At 40.1% G+C, this 27,316-nt stretch overlaps 1 protein-coding gene across 2 annotated transcripts; it reads left to right on the forward strand.

The window, feature by feature from the left end:
• Positions 1-1,755: 1,755 nt before the first annotated feature.
• Positions 1,756-26,809, forward strand: mtnr1c (melatonin receptor 1C). Of its 2 annotated transcripts, XM_081611374.1 has the most exons (3): positions 1,756-2,854; positions 18,632-19,448; positions 23,873-26,809. In XM_081611374.1, exons 1-3 carry the CDS (start codon positions 2,662-2,664, stop codon positions 24,069-24,071), a joined length of 1,209 nt encoding a protein of 402 aa, XP_081467500.1. In that variant the 5' UTR covers positions 1,756-2,661; the 3' UTR covers positions 24,072-26,809. The 2 variants fall into 2 exon arrangements, with proteins under 2 accessions (XP_081467500.1, XP_008418135.1); XM_008419913.3 differs by lacking the exon at positions 23,873-26,809 and having other exon boundaries at positions 1,760-2,854; positions 18,632-19,762.
• The last annotated feature ends 507 nt before the right edge of the window (positions 26,810-27,316 follow it).

Raw genomic sequence — 27,316 nt, forward strand, 5'->3', positions numbered from 1 at the left:
AATGAAGGAGCCAATAGAAATAACGTAGAACATTCACGTCTGATACAATAATATCGCTTTAGTTTGATCGACTCTAACTTATATTTTACTACATTACATAAGCGTGAAACAAAACACGCTTATGTGTTTTGTTTCACATAACACATATGTGTTATGTGAAACAACACATATGTGTTAGGCAGCTTCTCTACCGTGATGTCACAACCAGAAAAGCAGAACATAGCGTGTAAGGCTGCACCTGGAGACTCCACCGAGCCAAAATGGCTTTTACAAACAAAACGAACAACGCAGCGCAGCATAATGAGTTATATTCAGTTCATAGCTGCTATTAACCTCCAAGTTAACTTTTCGTTAACTTGGATAGAGGAGCTGCTGCTCAGTTGTACAGGAGGCGTCATCAGGTATCCTGCTGCTATCAACTTCCTGTAACATTTATCCAGTATGTATGAGCTTTTTCTTTTTTAACATTGCAAGAAGGCAACAGCAGGTACATATAAGCTACTTAAACCTTGAGTTTCAAATTCATACTCGTTTTATCTTTCAGAAACGAGACGCCCTGTATAATTTTCTACTTTTCCTATTTTAGCTGCAGGCGTAAACTGTTAAGGGGGAACTTTAAAGCAATTGTAGTGGACTTGTTGGGATTTTGAGATCAGAAGCTGCCATGTTATTATTTCCTTATGTTATAATTTACTCAGATTAGGCTCTCATTTGGAAGAGCATTAATTATTCATATTTGATGACATTTTATATATTTAAGCTTGCGTTATGCCTCATGGTGAAATAACATTTCCTTCCTGCGCTGCCATGTTGTGGGGAATAACAAACAACCTTTTTATCACAGGATCACCAAGAAGAGACCCTCAGGCGTCAGAAACTGGACTATATTTGACCCCAACATTAATCTTTCTCAGGTCATCAACAACCGGAGGCATACTCTAAAAGTAATTTCAGTGGCTTTTATTGTCAGATGCTCCTGGGCAACCCTAACTTTAGAATTGAAATAAGAGAAGGCAGTAATGACCCGCAGGTCTAATGAAATCTTACTTTTTCTTAGCATATTTTGGAGACATCGTTTTTTTCCCCTGAAAGCTAAAATTATTCAAATTTTGAATAACATTCATGAATCTAAAAATATTGTAAAGAAACACACCCGGACAATAAAAAGAAGAAAAAAAAAGAAATATTGTTAATCATCTTTTGTTCTTTTAGTTATTAACGTTGCTGTGTTTTTTTTATGCTAGTGCTAATGGGTAAATGTTAAGATATGTTTTTCATTGTGAAAGTAATGCTAATGTTTGATTAATACCATGATGATGATTGCTGGGTCAGACGGTCATTCTGATGTGGTGTTGCTGTACAAAGGGAGAGCTGAAGCTCCTATTTGCTGACTCGGATCTATGAACATTCATTTTTCTTACATTGTACTCAGTGCCTGATTGCCAGATAAAACCAGGAAGGTTGCTTGGTGATGTGGATTCAGCAAAACACTGAATAAGTCCTTCTGATTTCAGGGTCGATTTTGTGTTAGTAGCAGTGATTACGTCATCCTGCCAAAGTGTTTTATTTGTTTGGGTAGGAAGGCCTCCGCTGCGCCTGTTTGTCCAAAGTTAAGCTTTCTGGCAATCAAACAATTAGTTTGGTGTGTCCCTCCCCTCCCCCCCAGTTTTGAGTCTGATTTAGGGATAGCTGTTGATACTAATTTAATAATTAAATTCTTTATATTTTGCAAGTTACTGAACACTTTATTTTTTTTAATGCTTTACGCTATCCTGCTGTATGAAGAATACTCTGTTATTGTGTTATTGACATTTTTCCTTCCGTTCATTTGAATTTTTATACTGGACTAGGAAGGAAAATCTGCTGGCATCAGCCCTACCAACATGTTTTTTTTTTTTTTCCCCCAAAGCCGCCACTGCTGCAAGAGTCTCTGCTGGACGCACGAAGGCGCCATTTCCAAGCACATGCCACTCTCTTTAATGGATAAGAGTTTCTGACTAATGCAAGTCGTTCGTAGTAAAAGCCCATAAAGCGCTCATTTGAAATGAGCAACATCTTCCTCGCACGGATCAGGAAGCTTCACGTCCACTCCGGATCCCTGATTGAGTGGCAAATGGAGAGGTTCAGGACGCACGGCGCGGTTTTTATTGGGCAGCTTGTGATTTCAAACATGGTCGGCTCCTTTAATCTTCCTGAGCAAGAAACGACTATAAAGAATTTTGCGAGTGTTTACTAAAAATATCTGGCCACGTCGTGCTCATCCTCATTTCCATTACGCACAGGGGAGCGCTCACATGTCCTACCGGACGCGCTCTCTTCTCAGTATGGGGCAACGCGGGGCAGCAGCGACGGTGACTGATGAGGAGCGCCGTGAAACCAGAGCCTTCAGCAACTCCAGCACCTTGCAGCTCCCACACTTTACTTCCTCGCTGCGCGTAAAGCGCGTTAGTATCCAAATGCTCGTGCCATGGCTCGCGGGACATCCCAGGACTTTATTCCTCTCCAATAAAGTTCAATAGCCTTTCCCGCAAAGACATTTTGATCTTTTTTTCCTTTCTCTCTCTCTCTCTTTTTATTTATTTACTTTTTTATATATATTTCTTTATTACCTTGGACATTGGAGAAGCGCTGCCCATCATGGGCGCCGCATCCTGAGGGGAGATGGATGTGGAGGTGAGGGATGCGAACGCCTCGGACTGCCCGCGGAATGAGAGCGGCTGCGAGCTGAACGCTTCCCCCGGCGGAGTGTCCACTGCGCTGGCCAGCGTGCTGATCTTCACCATCGTGGTGGACATCCTGGGAAACGTGCTGGTCATCCTCTCCGTGTACAGGAACAAGAAGCTGAGGAATGCAGGTGAGGAGCAAAAAAAAAAAAGGCGTGATAAGGAATGCTGGGGTCAATAACTGAGGGAGATTTAAACGTCGGCGGAATAAATCTGTGCATTTACGATGGGACAGAAATATACCATTTCGTTTGGGGGAGTTGATTTGTTATTATGCCATTTGTGCTCAACTTTATTTATAGGGGTGATAAATAAATACATAAATAAAAATGTTTTGACGAGGTTCGACCTGTTCTCCTTGTTTCATTCATAACTAAAGTGATGTAATCCAGCACGTTTCCTCTGACCCCCTTGCTCAACAATCCGCCTCCAGTCTCAGCGTCTGCACTTTCTGCTGCCTTGCATGCCAGCCTTCATATCAGTCTATAATAACACTCTACTCCCTCTGGCTGCCTGGCTGCTGTACCCTTGGCTTCTACCGTCCAGATAAATCACACCCCTCCTTATATCATGACCTGAAGTGTCCCATGAGCAGCCAAGGTGAGAGGCACTGTCACTCTGACTGTAGCTCCCATGGCCTCTCTGAACATGTTTTAAATCAAACTCATTCTTTTTTCTTTCTTTTTTTTCATTCCTACAGCTGTGACGCTCTGACTAGACTTGTCCAATTTTTGTTGGTATTTTTTAATTTTTTTTCCTCCCCTTCTTGCAATACAGTTAAAAATATCTCCGGTCTTGTGTGTTAGGCAGCATAAAGGTCCTCATTTATGTAGAAAAACAACAGCTCTGCTTCTTTCCTTGTTATTTCATTTCTTTTTATTCACAATCTCTTGTTTGATCTTCATGAACACAGATAATAAACACAGGGGAACCTTCTTAGCAATTGGAAGGAAATGTAGCTTCCTGAAATGTGCACTTTTGAACCTAAGTAAAGATATTTGGGGATCTTTTAGGAATTAGAGGATTTATGCGAGATCGAAAGACGCCATGTCCGATATCGCTTGTGATGTTTGTTTTTGCTACATTTTGTTGGTAGAAAACAAAACAACCTAGAATTATTTTTTTCTTTGCTTTTGTCTTTTGTTCATTATTTTATGAGCTAAAAAAAAACAGGTGACATCTGAAAATCTTATTATCGGTTGTGGGGTCAGATTTAGATTTTTTTCCTGAACTCTGCTGGAGGTACAAGAAGAGCTCCCATCCTGAGCCTATCATCTCATTTGCTGATGTAACGTTACTGTGAACTCTGAGGGCCTCATCATATTATTTACATTGTTTCAGCGAACATCCCAATCGTCCCACTGCGCGTCAATTTGGAAAGCTACAACTCCCACTAGGATATGAACGTTCAAGCATTTAAGCAAAGCGTTGCGACATTCGGGCTGATTTTTCGGTGACTCTCTTTTCCTCTAAAGTTGAGAAGTGGCAATCAAATCTGTAAGATTTCTATTGGGTAGTAACAGACACTGTGCAGACCAAATAAACCTCAGACTGACTGAGGGATTCTGTCATTTTCTCTTGCTTTGTGGCTGAATCCAGTTTAAGTCAGACCAGAAGTCATCTGGGGTTGACAATTATATGTGTTGTCGTTTGTCAATCTCCTCTGTAAAACACGCGCCAAAAATGAACCAAAAATAGCTGCCAAAGCCGACGCTTTGCTTCCCGTGTTTTTTGGTGAAAACCCAGTGCAAGAAGAATATGCCAGGTTTCTCTATATTGTTAACACAGGTGGTGAAAAAGAAACGCAAGCATTTTTAAATCCCACACCAAGAAATAACTTTCCTTATCAAATTGTGTCTAAGTAAGACGTGTAACAGAGGACCAGTTCTTTAACTCTTCAAATTTGAAAAGACAAGAAAACACGGCAGTCAAGTAAGACAAATATATGTTCATTTTTATCAATCGGAAAAAAAACACATTCTGGTGTGAACCTGTGCTGAGTTGGTGGCTGTTTTTGATTTGGGTCACGTGACCTGCTCTCCAGGGATCCTGTCTGTCATGAAATTGAGCAAAAATATCCCCACAGTGTCGGCACTGAAAAAACTATAAAAAGATACAGCTGTATATTTACATATTCCTGACCAAGATTAACCACACAGAACTATGGGAAGCAAATAAATAACACATAACAAACAAAACAAAGAAAAGAAAAGCAAAGAAAAACAAAGACAAAGAGCGATCCAACCACAGTGACCTCTCATGAAGAACAATGACATTCCCTCCTCTCTGCATTATTTTAAGATTCTCTTAATGGATGGGGAGTATTGAGAGTTCAACAATTACTTGCAGATTGTCTGAAGGACGCTGTGCGTAGTAGGAGAATTGCTGTTTTGCTGAAATCTGTCAAAACCCTGGGAACATTTCAAACCAACAATTTGGAGCAGACAAAATTTAAGTTCCTTAGGTAAACTGGAAGTTTTGCCAGCAGAGCTTTATAAATAAAAATAAAAGCATATCAACGCTGTTGTGTACAGAGGATTAAAGATGCCCAACCAACTCAGTCACAGAAAAAGCACAGCTGTGTCAAGACATTTACCTTCTGAAATAAAAGGCTGCTTGCATGTACAGCATCTCACTATAAGCGATAACGAACAGAAGTGCGATTTCAGCAAATGTTTGTTTACGATAAAAGACAAGATTTATTCCTGAAATAAAAATCAGGTTTCACTGTAAGTCTCCTAAGCAGATTCATAGAAGCTCGTCTTCAACCCATGTTCAAGTACTTATAGGAAAACACACTTTTAACAAATATGAGGCAAGGGAAAAAAAATCTAGATTGTCAAAGTCCTACAAGCAAGCCTTTGATCGAATGATTAACTTTTCATTGTGATTGAAATGTAGTCTGAAGTACTCTCGCCTGTGCTGCAGTGAGAGCACATGTGTAAAAGATTATATAATTCTCAGTGCAGCTTGAATGCATTAATATAAGCCATTTAAAAGACAAAAAAACAAAGCCAAAATGGAGCCTTGAGGTACACCTTCAAGTATCTCTAGAAAGTCTGGGTTTTGTTCTTCTGCTCCTGCCTGTTTAATCATTTTCAGATGTCATTTCAGAGCCTTCACAAAATCTGAAATTCCTACATTCAGCCCAGAGAACATTTGTAAAGCCCATGATTGAATGATTTTTGAAAGATTTAAAAAGCGCCACAATGCCAATTTTGAGTTTTCTGCCCCAGACACCAATAAGATAAATTTCACAGCATTAGTGGCAGTGATGGTGCTACACTTTTTACAAAACCAGACATTAAAAAGAAAAAAAAACAACAACCTTATACAAACCTGAGATAAAGAAACTATGTATTTAGTATTGGATCTGTGTTAGGGCAAAACATGCAGAGCTCCACACTGCTGACGTTATATGTAGTCAGAAACAGGAGCAGAAAACTCATCAAGCCCAACGTGATGCTAATGAGAGCATGTAAACGAGACTGCCCGCTTAGGTCGGACAGTGTTTTGGAATAATGAGCTTCTAATTGATATTTTAAACACATTACATAACACGTCCGTTTAATTCAGCCGAGATCCCTTTGGCGAGTAGCTCGGAAGTCCACGAAAGAATAATTTAATGTTTCTGTTTTGCGTAAATGGCATAGCTGGCCGGGCTCAGACAATGGGGCAGGAGTGAATGGCCTCACGCTGTTTGACTGTGGGACACTGCAGTGATTGCAGACCTCGGTGTCCTCCCCGCTCTAATTGGTCCGAGCGCAGAGGTGATCCGTCAGTGCGAAGGATAGAGCCGTTAGATGCCTTTTTATTGCCGTGGAGTGTCTGAAATTTTTACAGCTGTAAACAATCTCTGCTCTGTTCTTATCAAGCTATTTATAGCCGTGTTTGGCTCCTCCGTCGTATGAAAGTTTCATTGAATGGAGCTTTCAAACAAATGTAGCCGAATAGCTCCAAACAGCTGTCCGCCATGAAAACCCCCATCTCTGTGATGGATGGCTGCTTTGTGGGGGCCCATTAGGAGACACGGGGCGGTCTTTCTGTGCTTAAAGGATCGAATATGATAATAAGTAAAAGCAACACTCAGACTTATTTCTTTTTTTGTTGTTGTGGCTTGAACACGTCATCCCCCTCCCCTTTATTTCTCTCTGTAGTACGCTTTTCTACGGCAGCTGGTTTTTGCTTCTCGGCACACACACAACGGCAGCAGCAGCAGCAGCAGGACCGTTCCGCTCGGCTTCACTTTACATGCTGCATCCCTCTGTCTTCCACCACAACAAACACGGACATGTGCACATATGCATTCTGTACAAGCCGCTGGTGCATCCCAGTAGAAACTGTATCTGTGCACAAGCAAGGATTGGTACCTCACGTTCCATTGCGTGCTCAGCATCCTTTGAGGATGTTTTATATATATATATATATATATATATATATATATATATATATATATATATATATATATATATTGGGGCTCAGGACTGCCAATGGAATGTTAATACTGGAGTTTCCCATTGGGGTTAGCCTTACTAAAAATACACTCACAAAATGCAGGAGAGAAAAGGAGGAAGGGAGCAGATGGAAAGAGGAAATTCAAAGCAAGAGCCAGTGCCTGTATGTCTGTGTGTGTGTGTGTGTGTGTGTGTGTGTGTGTGTGTGTGTGTGTGTGTGTGTGTGTGTGTGTGTCTGTGTGCGTGTGTGTGCGCGTGTGTTTAGTTTGTGCCACTGTGTTGAGAGCGGTGGGTCATGGGGCATGTAAGGTTTTGGGGGATGAAGTTGAATTTTGTGAAATCATGCATTACATCCCCGCGTCTCTCCAGAGTCATGAGCTCCTTACTCCACCCTGTTGGAAAAAATAAAAATAAAAAACAGGAAAAAAAATCCAGAGGGAGGGTTAATTGAGTCAGTGGACTTAGTGAGTCAGACCAGAAGCCAATTTAAATTGACAGCACAGATCCATGGGGAATATCACTCTGTACACTACGCTTAGCGTGTCGTCTTCTTCTTCCCGACAACAAAATCATGGCAGGCGTTTTGTCGCACGTTGGGACTATCTGACTAAATCTGAATCTCTCTCTCCTGAAAGAGCTCGCTCCTTTGAATTGCGGCACGTCTTCCGTCATAGATGTGCTCAATAAAAACCTGATGGTGTTCTGAGTCTTTGGTTTCGGGTTCGTTCGCTGGACTCCTCTGATGACAGTGATTTTCGTTGGCCGGACTCGTCGCAGGCTGCATCACTTCAAGGCAACTCAAGTCAGCTTAATCTTAAACTTGTCCAAATCCCCGGGCCCCCCGAACATAACTCAGTGCAGTCACCAGCGTCTCATCGGCTCTAACGTCCTTGCTGAAAGGTTGTTCTCGCCTATTTATCATAACTTGAGTGAAGAGAACGTAATCTAATCTGAGATTAAGCCACGCACTGCTGACAGAAAGATTCCAGCAATGCCACCACTCCCAAACGATTCCCCCTCCCATTCTTGCTTTTTTTTCTTCTTCTTCTTCTTTTTTGTGAATTCATCTTTCCTTCAAAGGTGTTTAAATATAGCCGAGTGAATCAAAGCACAGTAACGGCGTGTCACGTTTCCAGCGCGAGCGGTCAGAGTGACGGGACGCGGATGGTGGGTGGGACACAGGAACAAAGACCCCCGGAGTGCAACGTGTGCAGGCAGCAGGCAGCCGTAGGAGCGACGAGAATGAAAAGCTACTTGGCTGGCAGCCTTTCCGTTTGTCTCGCTCTTCTGCATTAGGAGTTATCTCCAGTGTTCTCCTGTTGTTCCCTTTGTAATATGAATAAGCAGAAAAGTTGAATCTGATTTTGCTTGACTCTTCTAATTATCAAAAACCTTACACTGCAGAAAATGTCTTTTTTTTTTATGCGACACACAAAAAAATACAGCTAGTTTATATTAAGTGAATAGAACTTATACATAGTTTTGATTTAATGTAAAATCTGAAAAGTGTGGTGTGCGTTTTTCTTTGCCCTCCTGGGTCAAAACGAGCTCACACTCTCATAACACCTGCGAGTCTTTTGGGTTCGGCTCCATCAGCTTCAAACACTTAAAGACTGAAGTTTTGCTTAATGATTCAAGGTCAGTTGAACTGCATTTGAACAGCAATTATCTAATCAACTGTGAAATTTTAAAACGATTATGATCTTATCTGACCAGAGTAACTTTGTCCACATATTTGCAGCATTCCTTCACTTGGGGAGGCTGCAAACAGAACTTATTGTGGCTTTTTAAAAGCAATTTTTTTTTCTGAAACTGAAGGGTAGATTTGTGGAGTGCATGACTAAGAGTCAGATTCTCCCTCCTGAGCTGCGAATTTCTGAATCTCATCTTGCCTCTCTTGGCTGCTTATCAGATATATGCCCCTTCTTGCCCAGGCGGATGCCCTGTGACATGATAAATAGGAGAATGTTTCCAGTTTTAAATTCCCCCACAATTTTATCCCTTACTGTGTTGTGTTCCTCACTAGCTGTCACAGAGCAGCTGAATTAATACTGAGATTAAATAGCATTCATCTTAACTTGGTAACACTTTATTTGATGGGGCAAGGTAAGGTAATTTATGTAGCACATTTTCAGCAACAAGGCAATTCAAAGTGATTTACATGAATTAAAAGGAAATACAAACAAAATAAACCAAAGGAAAGAGCAAAAGAAGAAAGAGAATCTAATGTTGATCTAAAGTATGTAAACTTTAGATTTACATCTAAAGTAAATTACATCTAAACTTTAGCTTCTGTTCAGGGTTACTAAGTTTCCTCTGGTCTAATTCCACTTCTGGGTTCGGAGAACAGGAGACTGAAGAATAGTCTAACAATGTTGGTCCAGAAGTTTCCTCTGGGCTTCTGATCTCTGCATCTAAATAGCGAGTAATCTACAGTTTCTGATAAAATGAGCTAAAGAGTGACTATTCTAACTCTTTTTCTGGTGCACATAGACTGACATGACATTGTCATAAACGTGACATAACATCTGTCATGAACATGATGGAGTCTTCATGAATGTTTACGACTGTTGTCATGAAGTGTCATTCGATAAATGATGACACATTTAATGCACAGTTGCATTAAAACTTGTATTAAAAGTCAATTAAAACTGTCATTATTGCATCATTTGGTAAATAATGACACTTTTTATACAAAATTGCATTAAACCTTGTATAAAAGTCCATTAAAATGATCAACTTTGCATTATACGTGTCATTATTTACCGAATGACACTTCATGACACCAGTCGTAAACATTCACGAAGACTCTGTCATGTTCATGACAGGTGTTATGTCACGTTTATGACAATGTCATGTCAGTCTTATGTGCACCCCGTCAAATAAAGTGTTACCCTGAACGGTATGTGTAATATGTAGGAGAATTTGAGGAGATTTGAAAGTGGTTGCACTGGATTTCATTTTGGGATATCACAAAATGATACCCCAGATATTTATGATTTCAGATATTTATGTTCCTTTACCTTGAAAATGATTTAGTGCTTTCTGTTGGTCTGTCAAAACAACAACAACAACAACAAGAAATCCAAATCAGATACATAGAAGTTTGTGGATCTAAGCTGCTGACGTGTGAAAACAGCATAAGGGTAGCAGTACTTTTGCAGAGCCCTTTGCTTTCACAAACACAGAGACGATCGAGAAAGAACTATTGTTTTCATTCACCAAACAAGGAGCGTTCACCGGGGGAAATTGGCTGGGCGACCCCCTCAGCTCCCAGGAGACACTAAAAGCAAGAGTCAGTTGATGTGATGGCACATTTCATTTGGCTGACAGTTTTTTGTGCGAGTGCAGCCCGCTGTAAAATCAAATAATTACAGCGCGGTGTCAGAGAAGTTAAAGGCTCCGTGTCAGCTGTCCCTGCCGGACTGTACCAAATCAGCATTCGGGGCCGAGCCACGTCCAACTCACACTCGATAATTATAGCTCCGGAAGAGGTCGGCGGGCACGACTCCCTCCTTGTATGCAGGTGTGAGAACAAGTTTGTCGGTCGCCTGTTTTGCACTAAAACAACAGTTTGCCTGAGTGCAAACTGCAGCTCTGGGCGTGATGAGCATCATTCCGGCCAACTTGACTAATGACACCACGCAGGGAGGTAATGGTGTGTCCAATGTTTTTTCATAATGAATGCCAGAAAAAACAAAGTCAGTCATCTGGCCTCTGCACAGCGATCCTCTCGGCGGTGTTTTAGCACTTACCTCACCCTCCAGATGATAAGTGCTGGAGAGCGGTTCAGCCGCAGAGACCTGCAAAGCTGGAGCATGCCCTGTGCAGCAGGCGAGCATGATAGCATTGGGTCACATGGTGTCAGCAAGGAATCAAACCTCTGCGCAGTGACAAATGCACACGGCGAGTGCTGCCAGCATCACAAATGCAATCTGACAGATTTGCCCACTGAGCTAAGTCGAGGATGAGGAACAAATGCTTTTATTTTTATCTCAGTAGACTTTAGAGATGGCTTTTAGGGGGCTGAAAATTTGTAGTCCCTGACGGATCAAGTTGACCGGGAAAAACTTGATCAAGTTGGGGGGGAAAAAACAAAAAGCATGATAAACATCTACTTTTCTTTTTCTATATGATGAAGAAGGGAAGTCCTTCTGGGAATGTAGGATTATAACACCACTCAGTTGCTGTTTTTCTTTAATTGAGTTGAGGAAGGTACATTTTAATTAGTCCAGTGGTGCCTGCGGTGCAGGTTGTGTAACAAGCTCTGGGTCCTATGGACGAATACTTGACATGTGTTTCAAATCGACATAAAATCATATCCGTCAGTGAGTGCTGCTGTCCCAGCTGTCCAAATGACCCAACCTGCATGGAGTCTCTCCAACTTCACAAACTCAATTAGAACTCTGCATATATTATTTACAGATAGCGTATTTTTATTCATGTAACGCTGCATGGGAAAATTAATTCTGGATAATGACTACGACAGGCTCTATCTAATTAAATCTTCATTCACTTTTCACATTGTTTCTTGTCCCGTGCGGATTGTGAGACATTGTTCAGCTGCAGTAAATCATTTATTTGCATTGGCAACGTGTTTTATTTCAGGACGAGTTTCACCTGTAATATGAACAGCAGCTTCACAGAATGCGGTCTTTATTTCCCAGCATCCATTCACAGCATACAGCGATTTGTGTTTTTTAAAGCAGACCCGGCTTGTCCTACCGCTTTATGTTTAAGCCATCAATCTTCTCATCTGACACGGTGTTTATAGTTTGATTCCCCTCCACAACACAGCAGCTGCGCTGTAACAGTATTAAACGTCGTTTTCGATTATTCGTGTCTTGTGACAAGGTCCAGTGTCATACCAGCACCGGTTCTTCTGATGCTGTTTTAGTGGAGCGTATCATCCAGTTGCACTTCCACCCGTGAAACTAACTGAGCGTTTTTTTGTGATGCTTTTTTTTTTTTTTTTAAACACAAGGCTGTGTTTTGATTTTCTCGTAATCGGTTTTAGTAAAATTCCTGTGAATTTTATGTGGGGAAACAAGCATGGCTGGCAGAAAGCCATGAGAGATTTGAGGTTTTTCACACAACGAAACATTGACGCAATTTTTTTTTTTTATAAGAAACAGGATGAGACGAGATCATGCTGACTTTCTGCCTTGGTCTGAGACAAAGGGAAGAAAATAACATCTGCTCACATCACAAAGACAATGTCAACAAATATATGAGAAAGATGAAATTATCATCTGACCGTAGAGCTGCTCTGGTACAATACTTGGCTGGATTTTGTCTTAACTAATGAACAGAGACTTCTTTGAGCCAATAGGTGACTTCTCAGACAAAAGTCACATGTGGGGATCCCCTTGGTTGAACTTGAGCATCCCTATTTAATATCGACATGCTTCCGCTGGATCAGATAAGAACAAATTGTACAATTAGTTGGAATTATGCAGATGAGGGTGTGCTGTGGTGGCGAAGGGGTCAAGCACAACTCACATATGGAGACCTTATTCCTCGACACAGCTGTTGCAGGCTCGATTCCCTGCCTTGGTGACCTTTGCTGCATGTCTTCCCCCTTCTCTCATTACCCACTTTCCTGTCAATTAACTATCAAATAAAGGCGTCCAGAGCCAGTGGCGTAACTACAAATTATTCAGGTGGATGCGAAAACGTTATGTGCGCAAGGTGAAGGAGCGTAAGGCGCGCTGAAGTGTATGAGAAAACATCATTGGCGCGCCGCCCCCTCCAGACGGGGTTTTGGCGCCCCCTCTGGTGCTGCGCCCCTATGCGTTGCATGCCCTGCATACCCACTTTTTGCACCACTGACTAGAGCCAATAAAAAAAATGTAAAAAAACTTTAGAAACTACGCAGATGATACACAGATCTACATTACATTGTTACTAAGCAACTCCAAACTCACTGAGGCTTAAAGCAAATCACATTAAGTTTTTATGATCCTCTAATCTGGAACAAACTCCCAGAAAACTGCAAAAATGTTGGAACACTGAGTTTCCTTAAATCAAGGCTAAAAAAACATTTGTTTGGCGCTGCCTTTGATTGATAACATCTGGAACGTCATAAAGCGTTGCGTGTTTTTCAATCTGTCATCGTTTCTCTTTACATTACCAATGCAAAGTGGCAAAGAAGGGAAGACAAATTTTGCTTGTTTGTTGTTTCATCTGCCAGCTGATCATGAAAAGTATTTTGAATTGCCCTGTTGCTGAAAATGTGTTATGCAAATAAAATGTCTTTGCCTTGGGAAAGTGGATCACCTCTTCAAGTCTGAAGGGTCTGACATTCAAACATAAATACCATTTTTACATAGTTTGCAAAGTCATGAGTACAGTTATTAGCGTTCAACTCATTTTGATGTACATTGACTTCTAATGTACATAAACGTAGGCCACATTTTGTAACGGTTCAATCTATTTTGGGATTTAAATGTGACAAGCCAATATAAAATGGTGCATGAGTTGGAAGTGGAAGTGATTTTTTTTCCCATTTCTTTTTAGAAAGATCTGAAAAACATGACATACAACCATATTTCTTTTTGTATTTCACCTTTATTTAGAAATGTAGATCTTACTGAGACACAAGCTCTCAGTGACTTGTTTTAAATAGAAAATCTTTTGTACAATATTTTGTTGTACAGATTGTAGTCAGTGTGATTTGAACAACAAATTAAGAGAAAAATACAAAGAAAAGCTGAATGTAGGAGACACTTTGTTGTAGGACATAATTGCTTATTTTTAGATGATATAGTAAGTCAGAGTCACTCATAAATAAAAGTATATTAATGCAGCAGTATGGTTGTGGACAGTTAACCAGAGAGTATGAAATGCAACGGTGGTCAAGAGGTTTAAATCCTTACCTGTAATAAAGCTCAGTGGTCTATAATAAGATCATAAAGAGCCAACAGCTGCATTTCATAAACAATGTTCCCATAATCAGTGCGAGGTAAAAAGGTGACTGTGTCATTGACGTGTTCGGATTTAACCACATGCAGAATAAACAGAGTCCAAATAAGGAATTGGTTTTATTTTCAAAGAGTGTTAGGGTTAGTTAATGGTGGCCAGAAACGATTGAGCAGGGATGGAATAACAGAGAGTTTACTTTAGAATGACTAAAGGCATGGAGGAAAAGATGGCCAGTGGTGAATCCTTAGACCAGTGCGAGGAGGGTGGTTACACAGAGAGCCAGGGGTCTGATGAAGCAGGGTGAAGAAACAAGGAACGGCAGAGCAGGCAGGCAGGCAGGCAGGCAGGCAGCTTGCAGGCAAGAGGAGAAACAGCGGAACTGATTCTTCTTGGAAACCCAACGAGACAACCTAGAGGCAGCAAACACAAGGACTATAAAATGTCTGGCAAATGCACAGGAGATAGTCAACAGCTTGTAACAGGTAACTACAAGAGGGGGCCAGAGAGACTCCCGGTAATCATCCAGCACTGAGTGAGGTTCTCTGCTGCTCTTTTATTCCCAGCTCTCTGATGAGGCTGATGAGCTCCACCTGTGTAGACTGCCCAGGTTCTCCACCAAGATCCTCACTGGAAAAGATGCATCACACACACACAGGAACCCTGACAGACATGTTGGTTTTCACATTACATGAGAACCATCGTTTTATTTCTATAAACGTAAGTATTTGGGTTTTCTTTTAGAACATGTTGCAAATTTGACAAAAAAGCTAGAATTTTACTAAGTACTAAAATATTTACAACAAGTCACAAATTCAGTAGTGATACCTTACGCAGACACTGCAGCAGGGAAATCGGGGATTTTACCCTTTGTTTTGTTAGGATCAGGTACCAAGTTGAGCTACAAGAAATGTGAGTAAGATCAACCCGAAGGAGTTGCACTCCACCTGCGCTTTGGTCAGCTTAGCATAAGGATATTGCTACATGGAGCAGAATGGCTTTGAATAGATTTTTGAGCAGGTGCCACATTCAGTGCACTAACCTCATAACCATGTTATCCATCCACCAGCGCTACATAGCAGGAGTAAAAAAATAAGCTGAAGAGTTTGGAGAGTAAATTTCAGATGATGTTTTACTTCCGAGACCCAACATTTAAAAAGTATATATATTTATTTGAGGTCGAATGAGTGAGATATCCTAAGACATCCTTCAGTACGCTTGTCTTTTGTTCCCAAGTGAAAATCACAGAGGATTTGAAAATCAGATTTCCGCTAAATTGCAGTTTCAGGAGAACCACAAACAGAGGCTGGATAGTTCTAAGTTAAGAACTGACTGACAAAAACTGAAAAACATGGAAGTATTAAATTTTTTTAAATATATACATATATAGTTTCTTGACCTAGAAGAATATGAAATAGAAAGCCGATAGGAGAAACACCTTAAATATCACATTGGACATACCATTTGAAATTTGAAACCTGGCGGTGGGAGTATCAAGCTGTGGGAATGTTTTCCTATGGGTTGGGCGAATTCAGGTCAGTCTTTCAAAAATAATCTGTTACTGCTTGTGCAGTCTTGGGACTGGACCAGAAGTTCATCTTCCGCCGTGTCAATGACCCCAAACAACCAGCCAGAAATACAACATGAGCACTTAATGTGCTAGAATGCACCAAGCAAAGTCCGAACTTAAATCCAGCTGACAACCTGTGGCAAGATCTGAAAATGTATTTTCACATACTCTCTCCATTCAATCTGACAGAACTTGAGTTATTTTGCAAAGAGAAATTGGAAAAAAAAATCCATCTCCAAATGTGAAGAGCTGGCAGAGACACCTCTTCCCTCCCTAAGAAATCAAGTTGTAATTCCAGCAAAAGGTAGTTCTGACATTCATGAATATATGGGTTCAGATTTTATATATCTGAAATGTTTTTTTTTCAGACATATCAAGAACATTTTATATCTTTATATCTTATAGTGTCTTATAAGATTAATTTTGTGATGGCAGCATGGGAATATAACGGTCCTTCATGTGCAGCTAAAACATTGCATTTTTCGTATCACGTTAGCCTCTGATTTTAGTACACCTACAGACTTACTTTTAAGGCAGCTGAAATGTTTTACAGAACTCATTAAGGACATTGAAAAAAACAAAAAAACAAACAGATATTCTCACACATTGCGACATGCCCGGCCACATGGATACTCTGACCTTCACTGAAGCTCACAATGTTCCCGGCAGCAGAGAGTCAGATTGCTGTTTCATAAGGAAAAATTGAGAGGATCACCAAAGTCAGACAGAAGACAAATATCAGTCTTTGTCATTTAAAGGATACTGAATTATTTTTTTTGGATGGTACTGAAAGAACAGACCAGTAGATGACTTAAAATAAATAAAAAATGTCCGTATTGACTATGATGACATAGCAACACTAAGCAAGACATACAAAAGAAAAGGAGCTTGTGACAGAGAAGACTTTAATCCGTTTGCATGGACATGGACAGTAAAAAGAAATTATTTCAGTCCGTTTTAGTCGTTGTTTTGTGATGAATCTCATACAGTCAAGAAAAAGGTTCACAATTGATAATGAGACATCAAGATGAAAAGACAAAACCACTAACAGACTCTCATAACGCAGTTATGTTCTGCTTTTCTCAAACGGTTTGTTATGCACTGCTTTCCTAAGTCAGGCGCTGCTTCACATCGGTTCACTGCTCTACGTTGGTTATCTCTTTATTGCGTTACTGCTGCTATGCGCAGTGCATGCAGACTTGAAGACAGGGAACTAGGTTCAAATGAGTAATGCCTTAAACATACCAGAAAACAGACTACAAAAAAACCACTCTTAAAAATCAATGTGTTTTATGTTACCTGCTTCTAAAAGGTCTACAGGTTTTTATATTACTGTTGCTTTAAAATTCCCAGTATCCACTGGTTATATCCCCTCTTATCCTTGCAGGGTGGTTTGGGGCAGGTTCCTATCTCCAGTGGTCAATGGGCGAGTGAAAGAGTGTGTGAATGTGTGTGCGAATGCGTGTATGACTGAATGTAGTGTGAAGTGCTTTTAGGTCCTCTGGACTTGAAAAAGTGCCACTCACCATTAGTAGAATGCACTCTATTAAACTCAAACAATGTGTGATTTATTCATATTTTTCAGTGATTTTCAAAAACAAGTTGAGTCATTTTGCACCTGCTATCAGTTCTTCTCTAATCCACACCTTTGCCGAAGCGTACCCATTCTGATCTTGATTAAATGTGAGCAAGCTCCACCTCAACCAGAAGCTTTTTCTACCCAACAACGAGCTTATTTATTTTGGTTTTTGACATGTTTTCAAGAGAGGTCAGAGTCATTCCAGAAACTCAATATTGTTCTGATCCGTGCACTTCAAAACTACTACTGAGTCATATTTTTTTTTTTTGTATTCCCTTGTTTTGGTTCTTGTTTTAACCAAGTGATGTTGGAGAATTTGAAGTGGACCTTCCTCTATTTTATTTCATCCACTTATTGGAAAGCACCAGGGTCCCTGGTAGCTTAGCAGACAGTCAACATGACATCAGCATCCTCGCGTTTGACAGGTGGAATAGTGTTTTTAGGTTTGAAAACCTTAACTTGACTACTTCAGACATTCTTCTCATTATTTTTGTCTAAATAGCTCGTCCTTCTCTCAGGTGTCTCCTGAATGCATTTGGTTTGATGATGTGGGCGGCTGCATCAGTCAAGTTTGAAGATGCTTTTTTTGGAGCAGTGGAGCTCCAAAAAAAGGCAATAGGATCCCGCTCCTGGTGGTGTCCTATTGCTGCATGAGGATATGGGTCCTGGTGATTCAAGTGAAACACCGGGTGAAACCGGAACAAAGGACGAGACTGAAGCCCAGCGACGTGAGGAACTTCCTGACTATGTTTATGGTGTTTGTGTTGTTTGCTGTGTGCTGGGCTCCACTGAACCTCATAGGTCTGGCTGTGGCTATAAATCCCGCAAAAGTGGCGCCCAACATACCCGAGTGGCTCTTTGAGTCCATGGCGATGTAAAACAGGCTTCATTGAGTTTCTGAAAACCTTTCTGGTTCCTGTGCTGTTTTTGAATATTCTAACCAATTTCCTTTCATGTGAGGGTAAGAGTTCGGCTCAGGTTGTTGATATTTTGACATAATTGGGTGTTACTTCAGTACGCTTCTGAACACCTCTGACCTTCACCCCATTGGAAATTCAAGAATTATGCTTAAAGACAGGTAACTGTCATAAGACGGACCAATTAAACAAACTCCACCATTACTGATGAAACTAAAGCTTAACTTTAAGATCTTGTTGATGGCTGTAACTTTTCTTGGGATTTGTAAGGCAGCAGTTATTATATTAGACTAGAAACCGAATTAGAAACTTTTTCAATCGTTGAGGTTATTTATTGTGCAATCATATCATTTTGGAAAATAAACAGCTAAAATACATCAGTGAACGCTCCAAATTATGTTGACGCCCGGTACTTTGCAAAACAGCATGACTCACGCTTTGCCTGTTACCTCCCTTTTGTTCTCCAGGCAACATCTTTGTGGTGAGCTTGTCTGTAGCGGACCTGGTGGTGGCGCTGTACCCATACCCTCTTGTGCTGACAGCAATCTTCCACAATGACTGGACCATGGGAGACCTGCACTGTCAGGCCAGTGGCTTCGTCATGGGCCTAAGCGTCATAGGCTCCATCTTCAACATCACGGCTATCGCCATCAACCGCTACTGCTACATCTGCCACAGCCTCCACTACGACCGCCTGTACAGCCTGAGGAACACCTGCTGCTACCTGGGCCTCACTTGGCTGCTCACCGCCATCGCCACAGTGCCCAACTTCTTCGTCGGCTCTCTGCAGTACGACCCTCGCGTCTACTCCTGCACCTTCGCTCAGACCGTCAGCTCGTACTACACCATCTCAGTGGTGGTCATCCACTTTCTGATCCCGCTCCTGGTGGTGTCCTATTGCTACATGAGGATATGGGTCCTGGTGATTCAAGTGAAACACCGGGTGAAACCAGAACAAAGGACGAGACTGAAGCCCAGCGACGTGAGGAACTTCCTGACTATGTTTATGGTGTTTGTGTTGTTTGCTGTGTGCTGGGCTCCACTGAACCTCATAGGTCTGGCTGTGGCTATAAATCCCGCAAAAGTGGCGCCCAACATACCCGAGTGGCTCTTTGTCACAAGTTACTTCATGGCATACTTCAACAGCTGCCTCAACGCCATCATATACGGACTGCTGAACCAAAACTTCCGTAAGGAGTACAAGACGATCCTCCTTGCCCTTTGCGTCCCACGTTTGCTCCTCATGGAGACATCCAGATGTGCCACTGAGGGGCTAAAGAGTAAGCCTTCACCGGCTATAACGAACAATAATATAGCTGAAATAAATGTATAAATTGATGTTACACTGGACAAGTAATGGTGCCATGTTTCACTCAGTGCCTGTTTTGGATGTTTATCTTTGTTTCTTGTTTTTAAGTGTGGAGTCATTCAGATGTCCCCCCAAAATCTATACACTATGGAAACTTGACATAAAGTACTCTGTTTCAAAGCATTTCAGTGCCTCTTGATAACGTATAATTTCACGGTCCATCACTCACTGACTAGATTTAGGTTTTTATTTGATTATGGCTTATGATGAATAAAAATTCAAAATCTTAGACTCTTAGATTCTTATAAAATTATATAAGACTACTGATAAAAGGCATTTGCAACACAGATATGTAGGTCAAACTAAAATTATATCCAACTAATGTACAGTATTTGTACTAAATATTTGATCACAGCTGCTTTTACAGGAATTTCTGCATCTATGCAGTTTGGCATTGAGTTTATCACCAAAGTTGACACGACTCCTCTAATGATCTCTCACAGAGGAAATGTCACACTTGACCTCAGTCAGTCATGATTCTGTGCCTCTGGGTTTTTTTCCATAAGACTCTGAAAAACTGATTTTACTGTGACAGTAGTTACTCGTGTCTTGGAGGCTCTTGAAGTACTGACCATTGTTTCACACTCCTCTCAAAGCAGTGGGAATCCATGTAACTTTTTCCTTCACACGTTTTCCTTCCACTCAACTTTCCATTAGTGTGCTTGGATACAGCCCTCTAAACAACAAAGACTCGACTCAATTGTGCAACAAATATATATATAAATATATAAAATATATAAGCTTATTTTAGTCCCAAATGAATATAATAATTATATTTTTCAATATTTTTGTAATCTATTTAAACGCATCTCTGTGTGCTCTCCCAAATATCGATGTTCATTGCAAAGAACATCGAACATCAAAAGACAATATTCTGTGACCCCAAAAATGCTGAACAACAGTTGAGTCACGTAGGACTATGTTTCCTCTTAAAGAGGCAGTGTTATGTGTTTAGGCAGCGCCTGGTTCAAACCCAAATGGTTGCCATGGGAGATTCAAGGATTAAGAAACATGCACGAAAGAATCAAAGCAACACTCCATGCATGTTTTTGATGAGGGAATAAAAAGCTAAAAAAAGTTCATTTTACAATTTTAACTGCGATTGTCGAGCTACGCTGCATTGAAGTGCAGGCAGGTTAACTAGGTGAAGGCAGATAAAACCACAAAGATGCACTAATTACAATCCACTGAAACGTTTTGGTAAATGAGTGGAAACAAATTAGTTTCCTCAATATTTTCTACTTAATTTCATTACAGCCGTAAGGATTTATTTTCTGTCACATCCGTGCATCTAGCAAGAGAAAGACTCCCTGCCTTTATTTGCACTGATTGATTTAGTCAGAAGCACACTACAAGAAAGTTGTTTTATTTCTTGCTACATTTTCTTTGGTCTCTCAAATGCAGCATTAATAAAAGCCCCAATGTTTGTAATTTCCCCGTAAATCCAATCCTTTTAAGCCTTGATGCTCAGTCAATTACCAAGAATTTAATGGTCTTATTGGGATTAAGTGGCTTAGAGTTTTAGAAGAGGGCTAGGTGCCAATTTGGAGAATAAGTCTTCTTTATCAAAGCTGCAGAGAAGATGAAGTTATACGTCATCCTCGGTTTGTGAGAACATCTCAAGCTCATTTTTTATGGAGAATGTAGAGATGTTAATTCACCACAACACTGTGTCACCCAGAAAAAACAAGACAAACAAAAACACATACAATATCTGTGAAACCTTTGCTATGGTTTCAAATAAATAATAAAAAAAGAAATTCCAACAGGCTTTGTGTGTGAATGAAAAGTTGCTTTTTTTTGTAAAAAAAAAAAAAAAAAAAATTCTTCTAACCACTACCAACTCTCCAAATGCTTTGACTTTTAAAACCGACAGGTCTGAAGCCGTTTTTTCAAAATTATTATAAATGATTTAGAAACTGTCAAAAGAGGAAAAGCAGCTGATAAACAAAGCCGGCCCTCTTGTTTATTAAATGTCTGCGAGGCACGATATGCACCAGAAGCCAAGGAGATGTAATTTCATGATAATGCAAGTGTGCCTGGGCGCATGTCACCCATACCCAAGATGAGCTCTGACAGGCTCCCAGCATAACTTCCACCCCGCAAAACAAACTGGAAGCATTTCACCTCACAGGGAGGCTCCGAGACGGCTGCGTGACACCTTCTTGAAGTGATGCAGTTTGTTGACGTATTAAACAGATTACGCGTTTCAAACGACGTCTTCAGGATGTACGAACTTTCTAAGAGAGTATATTGCATTTCACGTTCGCTCAGCGATCCATATCCTCTGACTTGTTGACACTTTGCTGTGGTTTAAAGCCTCTAAGCTCAGATGGGTTGTTGGATGTCAGTCGAGCGAGTCGAGCGTAAAGAGCCAGGTGCTGTCAGGTTTTCCGGGCTGCAAAAGGGGGGCACATAACCGTTCACTTCTGCTCCTTACAAATAAGTGACTGTGACGTGCAAAAGAAATGCGTGGCACACATGCCAGGGAAATGTCAGCTACTGGTTGGTAGCTAAAGCGGCTCGGGGGGATATGACAGCATCAGCTCCACCACAACAAGTACTTATACACAAATGGGTCATCTTTCCTTCCTCCCATCTTATCTCCTGCTGCTATTTCTTTTTCGTTTCTTGTTCTTTTGCTTTTTATATAGATTTTTGGGTGCTGGGCACCATCCTTTTTGTTGCTGATCATTTAATAAAAGGGTCATTTGTTCAGTTTACAAGAATTTCCAGCGTTTAATCCGAGCGTTTAAGGAAGCTGCCAACTTTAATTTCCTATTTGGTTTAGATGTGGTGCCTCGGAAAATTATTCTTATCTTGTGGATAATTTCTCATTTAGGGTTAGGGTTACAATCTGACATTACAATCACAAGTTTGGCTTTTACTATCTGTAAATTGCATTTTAAAAAAGTCCTTCCAACAACATGGTCCAAAAGAGCAGTCTTTGACAACACAGAGCACACACACACACACACACACACACACACACACACACACACACACACAGACACGCAACCCCCCCCCCCACACACGCGCACACACGCACGCACAAAAAAACCCCACAGAAGCACTGATCCAGGAGTTTAAGTTCAAAGATTGCAAAAAGTTTGTATGATAGGATTATTCTCTAATTTTGAGGACGAATGTTTCTTTGAATTTGGTGAACAATAAATTGACTGCTTAAAATTTTTTTTTCAAAAATTGGGAATTTTTAAGATCTATCCAACAGCAATCAGAAAATTATGATTACTGTCTTAAAACCGTCTCCAAGGTCTCCCTGTTGCGCTGTAATATCAGCTTTAATTTTTACATAATTTTTCTTTCAGTTTAATTTAAGAGTAGAGCCAAGTGAAAAACTCATAATGTGATGTCAATTCTGTTCTTTTCTAATATTTATTTGTAAAGATTGGTGAGTTTTATGTCTTTCTTTTTTTTTTTTTTAGCTGCAGTTAAATTGTCCTCTTTATCACTGAATAATTATGTGGAAAACTTGGACCAAGAGAACTAAGGGTGTGAATCTGGGGTTTTTTTCTCCCCCCAATGACATAAAACTCAGCTCTGTGGATTTCATTCTCCTCCACAAGCCATTTTTGTTTGCACAGGAAGTCTCAAAGAAACTAATTATTTGAGTGAGATAAAGGCTATTTCCACACCAGCAGCAAAACCTCACCGTGAACGCAGTTAACACAAGATAAATGAGCAATGAGGCATTATATAGCCCAATGCTTGCGTGCAATGGTGTTTTTTGTTGTTGGTTTTTTTGGGGGTGTTTTTTTGCCAGCTGCATGAAAACCAGACTTAGCTCCTGCTTGTGCACACAGGAATTTTTACTGTTCTTGCACTTCATTGCACTTTACACCAGCAGGGTTTCATTGTGAGTCCACTGCTACAAGAGCAGGCCTCCTAATGGATTTTTGCATCAGGTTTAGGAACGCTTGTGTTCTCATGCATATGATGGGTTGCTACATCTCCCGAAGGGATGTTAGGGGCTTTAAGGTGCAGTAGGTCCAGAGAAGCCAATGAAGGCTGGAATTACAAGACAGGGTAAACATTTCATATCGTTTTTTTTTTTTTTTTCTTGACAGAATCATAGACAACAGAGGGGATTAAACATTAATTTGTCTGCATGCGAACATATTCCCAAACTTACACAGCTCTGGTTTGCTACACTAGATCCATAAGGATCCTAAAAAAAATGCATAATTCCAACAAAGATCCATTTCCTCATATGAAATACAATTTAAAAATACTACAATAGCACATTTACAGCCAGTGTCATAACTGTTCATGCTCCAGTATTTTTCCTCTCCGTCTCCTCCTGCTGCTCCTTGCATAGGCATTATCCACCATGGTGCCTGCAGACCTCATCATCATCATCCCCTCATCAGGTCAGTCTACAACCCTCATCTCTGCTTGCCCACCCTCCGGCACGACACCCAGGCAGCAATACAGGAAACCTACAGAAACACAACGGCGCCTTTGCTTTTTTATGCTCTAATTCTGTCATCCAGAGTCATGCAGCGCCACGCTGCTGAATCTGAAGCAGGACAATATTTGCAGCAAGTGCTTAAACTTGTCTATGCTTATCTCAGACGTCCTCTAACTCGGCTCTCCTTTCTGCTAGAAACATTCGGAGAACAATTGCCTTTCCTCTGTTTTTTATTCAAAATAATTTCCTTCAACTTTTAACTTTTTTTTTTTGTAAGATCTAGTTTTTCTTTGTTTGCATGAAGGTGAACTCAAAATGTAAAATGTTGATAACTACCTTTTCATGACTTTTATTACTTATTATTTGATTACAAAAATGAAATGACATTTATATACTAATCAGTCACCATATCAGTCAGCCTTATAAACAGGCATTAATTATACTAATCAAATTCTTGAATGGAGGAACGTCTTAATTTGTTTCCATGTTAGATCATGCTTTTTTTTTCATGCAGTAGTCTCTCACATTTCAATAGTTGTTCTAGGTCTACACTTTAGTCCAGATGTGTAAAAGCTCTACGTTTTTAGAATGTTTGAGAATCCAGCAGAAGAAGAATCTGCTATTAATTAAAAACGACCTTTCAGTTCATACTTTTGATTCTCTGTTAATTTTGCCTTTGAAAAAGTTTGTTGAACTCGATTTCTAGCCAAGTAAACCATGAGATATAAACACTTAGGACTGACATTCTAAAACTGCTTCAAAATTATTGGTTCATCGCTGGAATCTTCATACTGAATAGCAGCTGTCTTTATTAGTTTGTGTTCTCTTTGCATGTTTAATTGTTTCTTTTATATCAACCGCAAATTTGGTATTAAAATTGTAAACTAAATGAAATAAAATGCTTTTTAAATAGGAAAAAGTAGCTGATGGTTAATAGAAATGCACAAAAGATTTTTGGTCCGACCTTTTCTAGCTGATCTGCTCTGAAAAAAGTTAATCTGATTCTGATTTTTTTTTTTCATTTTAGTTTTTAACATTCAAAAGTCATTTCCTCTGCTGTGAGTGATGTTATTTGTATTATCAACAAAGGGAATCGAAAGCAGTCACCGCAGAGCAGTTTTAATCTTCATATAGAAACTTTTTATAGAATAGTTTGACTCTTTTAAACAACAAAAAAAAATAAATAAAATCTGACGTGTCAACATTTCTAAAACTTGAATGATACATAAAAGACAGATGTTACATGTGAGTGAAAACTCCAGCACCGCTTGAAATACCAAGAAACTAATGTTGTTTAACAGACCAACATATAAAATCTTGTTGTCTGCATTAGGGTCATTGCCAAAAAACTTTGATTATTTTGGCAAAGAAATAAATAAATAAGTAAATAAAAGGCTGAGGACCAATCAGCATTTTGAGGGATGTGTTACGTATCGAACTCTGCAGGGTGATGATGGTACAACTTTCCTTATCATGTTTCACTGACTCTTTAACTCTCTGTGAAACATCACAGGATCTGTCAAACTCCAACTAACCTCTGGAGCCGAAGCAGCAGCTCCCTACAAATAAACCCGTCACACGTCCATCTCTGTTCTGATTGGGCTCCGATCTGCATCCGGACCCAACCATTCCTCCTGCCCACATGCTGACTCTGACAAACAGAGTTACGGTCGCAGTGCAGGACCAACATACTGACTGGCATGAATGACTGCTTTCAAGAATCGTTTCAGTCTGCCAGTGGTTGTCCCAGCAGTAGATCATAAAGCTATGAATACCGTAAGCTATCCCTAGAGCATTGTAAGCTCTGCTATAGCCTCTCATGGAAAGTCCATTAACAGCAGCAGATCCTGGTTACCACACATGAAATATCTTCGGAAGGTCACGGTCTTGTGTGGATAAACAACAGGTGCGGAGCGCACGGCGTCCCGCGTTTGGCACGCACAACTTGTGACGAAGCAAACAGCATAACCTGGTGAGTCCAGAGGAGGCCGTGGAAAAACTCCCAGGAAGCCGAGAGGAGAATAACGACAAGGATAACTAGGAAGGACATGTTTGCGTGGACCTTGCAAAAAATACCGTCTAATTTATTCCATGCAAAGGGTTTCTTTCTATCAAGCTATTCCATTAAAATTCCTCCTTTTATCTTTTATGACTGGGTAAGAATGTGCCTCTTTATCTGGCTACATCTGTTGTAAGTTATGGTTTATTCCCAAAGTTCACTGCAATAATCCGTCTGATTTATTTCCATGTACGTTTTTTGTTTTCAGACAAAATACATAATCAAAGTCTCTCCCATGATGGGTTCTGTGTTTGGAGTGATTGCAGATGACCTGTTTATGAGAAGGGGTCATTATTTATTTTACAATTAATCCCAGCTCTTTTGATTGGCAGAACTTCTTTCATGAGAGTCTTTTGCATGTCAAAGTATTTGGACTTACACCAGAGAGAGAATTTCCCAACAGTATAATGCTGGGATTTAACTGAAATAATTACTCAAGCAACAAGGAGGTAAAAGTATAAATTTTTGAAAAAAGTAATAGAAAAACCCCCCTCAGAAATAAGAAGTAAAATAATAGAATTTTCCATATATGCTTGCTTGCACATGAAGCGTGGAGATGACATTTAAAACCTGCTTGGAAACAACCCGGTATGACATCTGACATATATTTAATTATGGATATACTTTTAGAAAGATCAGCACATGACACCGTCATAAATCTGACATAACACCTGTCATGAACATAAAGAAGTCTTTATGAATGTTGTCATGAAGTGTCATTCCGTAAATAGTGACCCTTTTAATGCACAATGTCTTTAAAATTTGCATTAAAAGTCAACTGAAAGCGCATTATTTAGCAAATAATGCCACTTTAATGCAAAGATGGCACTTTTAATTGACTTTTAATGCTAATTTTAAACAAATTTTGCATTAAAAGTGTCACTATTTACCAAATGTCACTTTTCGACAACATTCATAAAGACTTCTTTATGGTCATAACAGATGTTATGTCATATTTATGACAGTGTCATGTCAGTCTTATGCACACCCCTTCAAATAAAGTGTTACCGACTTTTTGAGACAAAAAAAAACATCAGAAAAAAAGAAATACAATCTCTTAAACAGCCAAATCCCTTAAGGAAGGATTTTATTGGCTCTCCAAATTAAATCAGAAAAAAACACATGACAATTTTGCATCAGGAAAAACATCTTTCTCTATGTGGTGCTGCGAAAACAATGAGGTTCTAGCTAAATTTCAAGGGAAATTAAACATCACTGTGCTTTTAGTAACATAAATAACCAGAACTGGCGGCTTTATTGGACTATTGAAACAAAGAGAGCCAAACTGATTT

Source organism: Poecilia reticulata, chromosome 10, assembly GCF_904066995.2.
Source record: "Poecilia reticulata chromosome 10, P_reticulata-male-v2, whole genome shotgun sequence".
In the NCBI taxonomy this organism is placed as follows: Eukaryota; Metazoa; Chordata; class Actinopteri; order Cyprinodontiformes; family Poeciliidae; genus Poecilia; species Poecilia reticulata.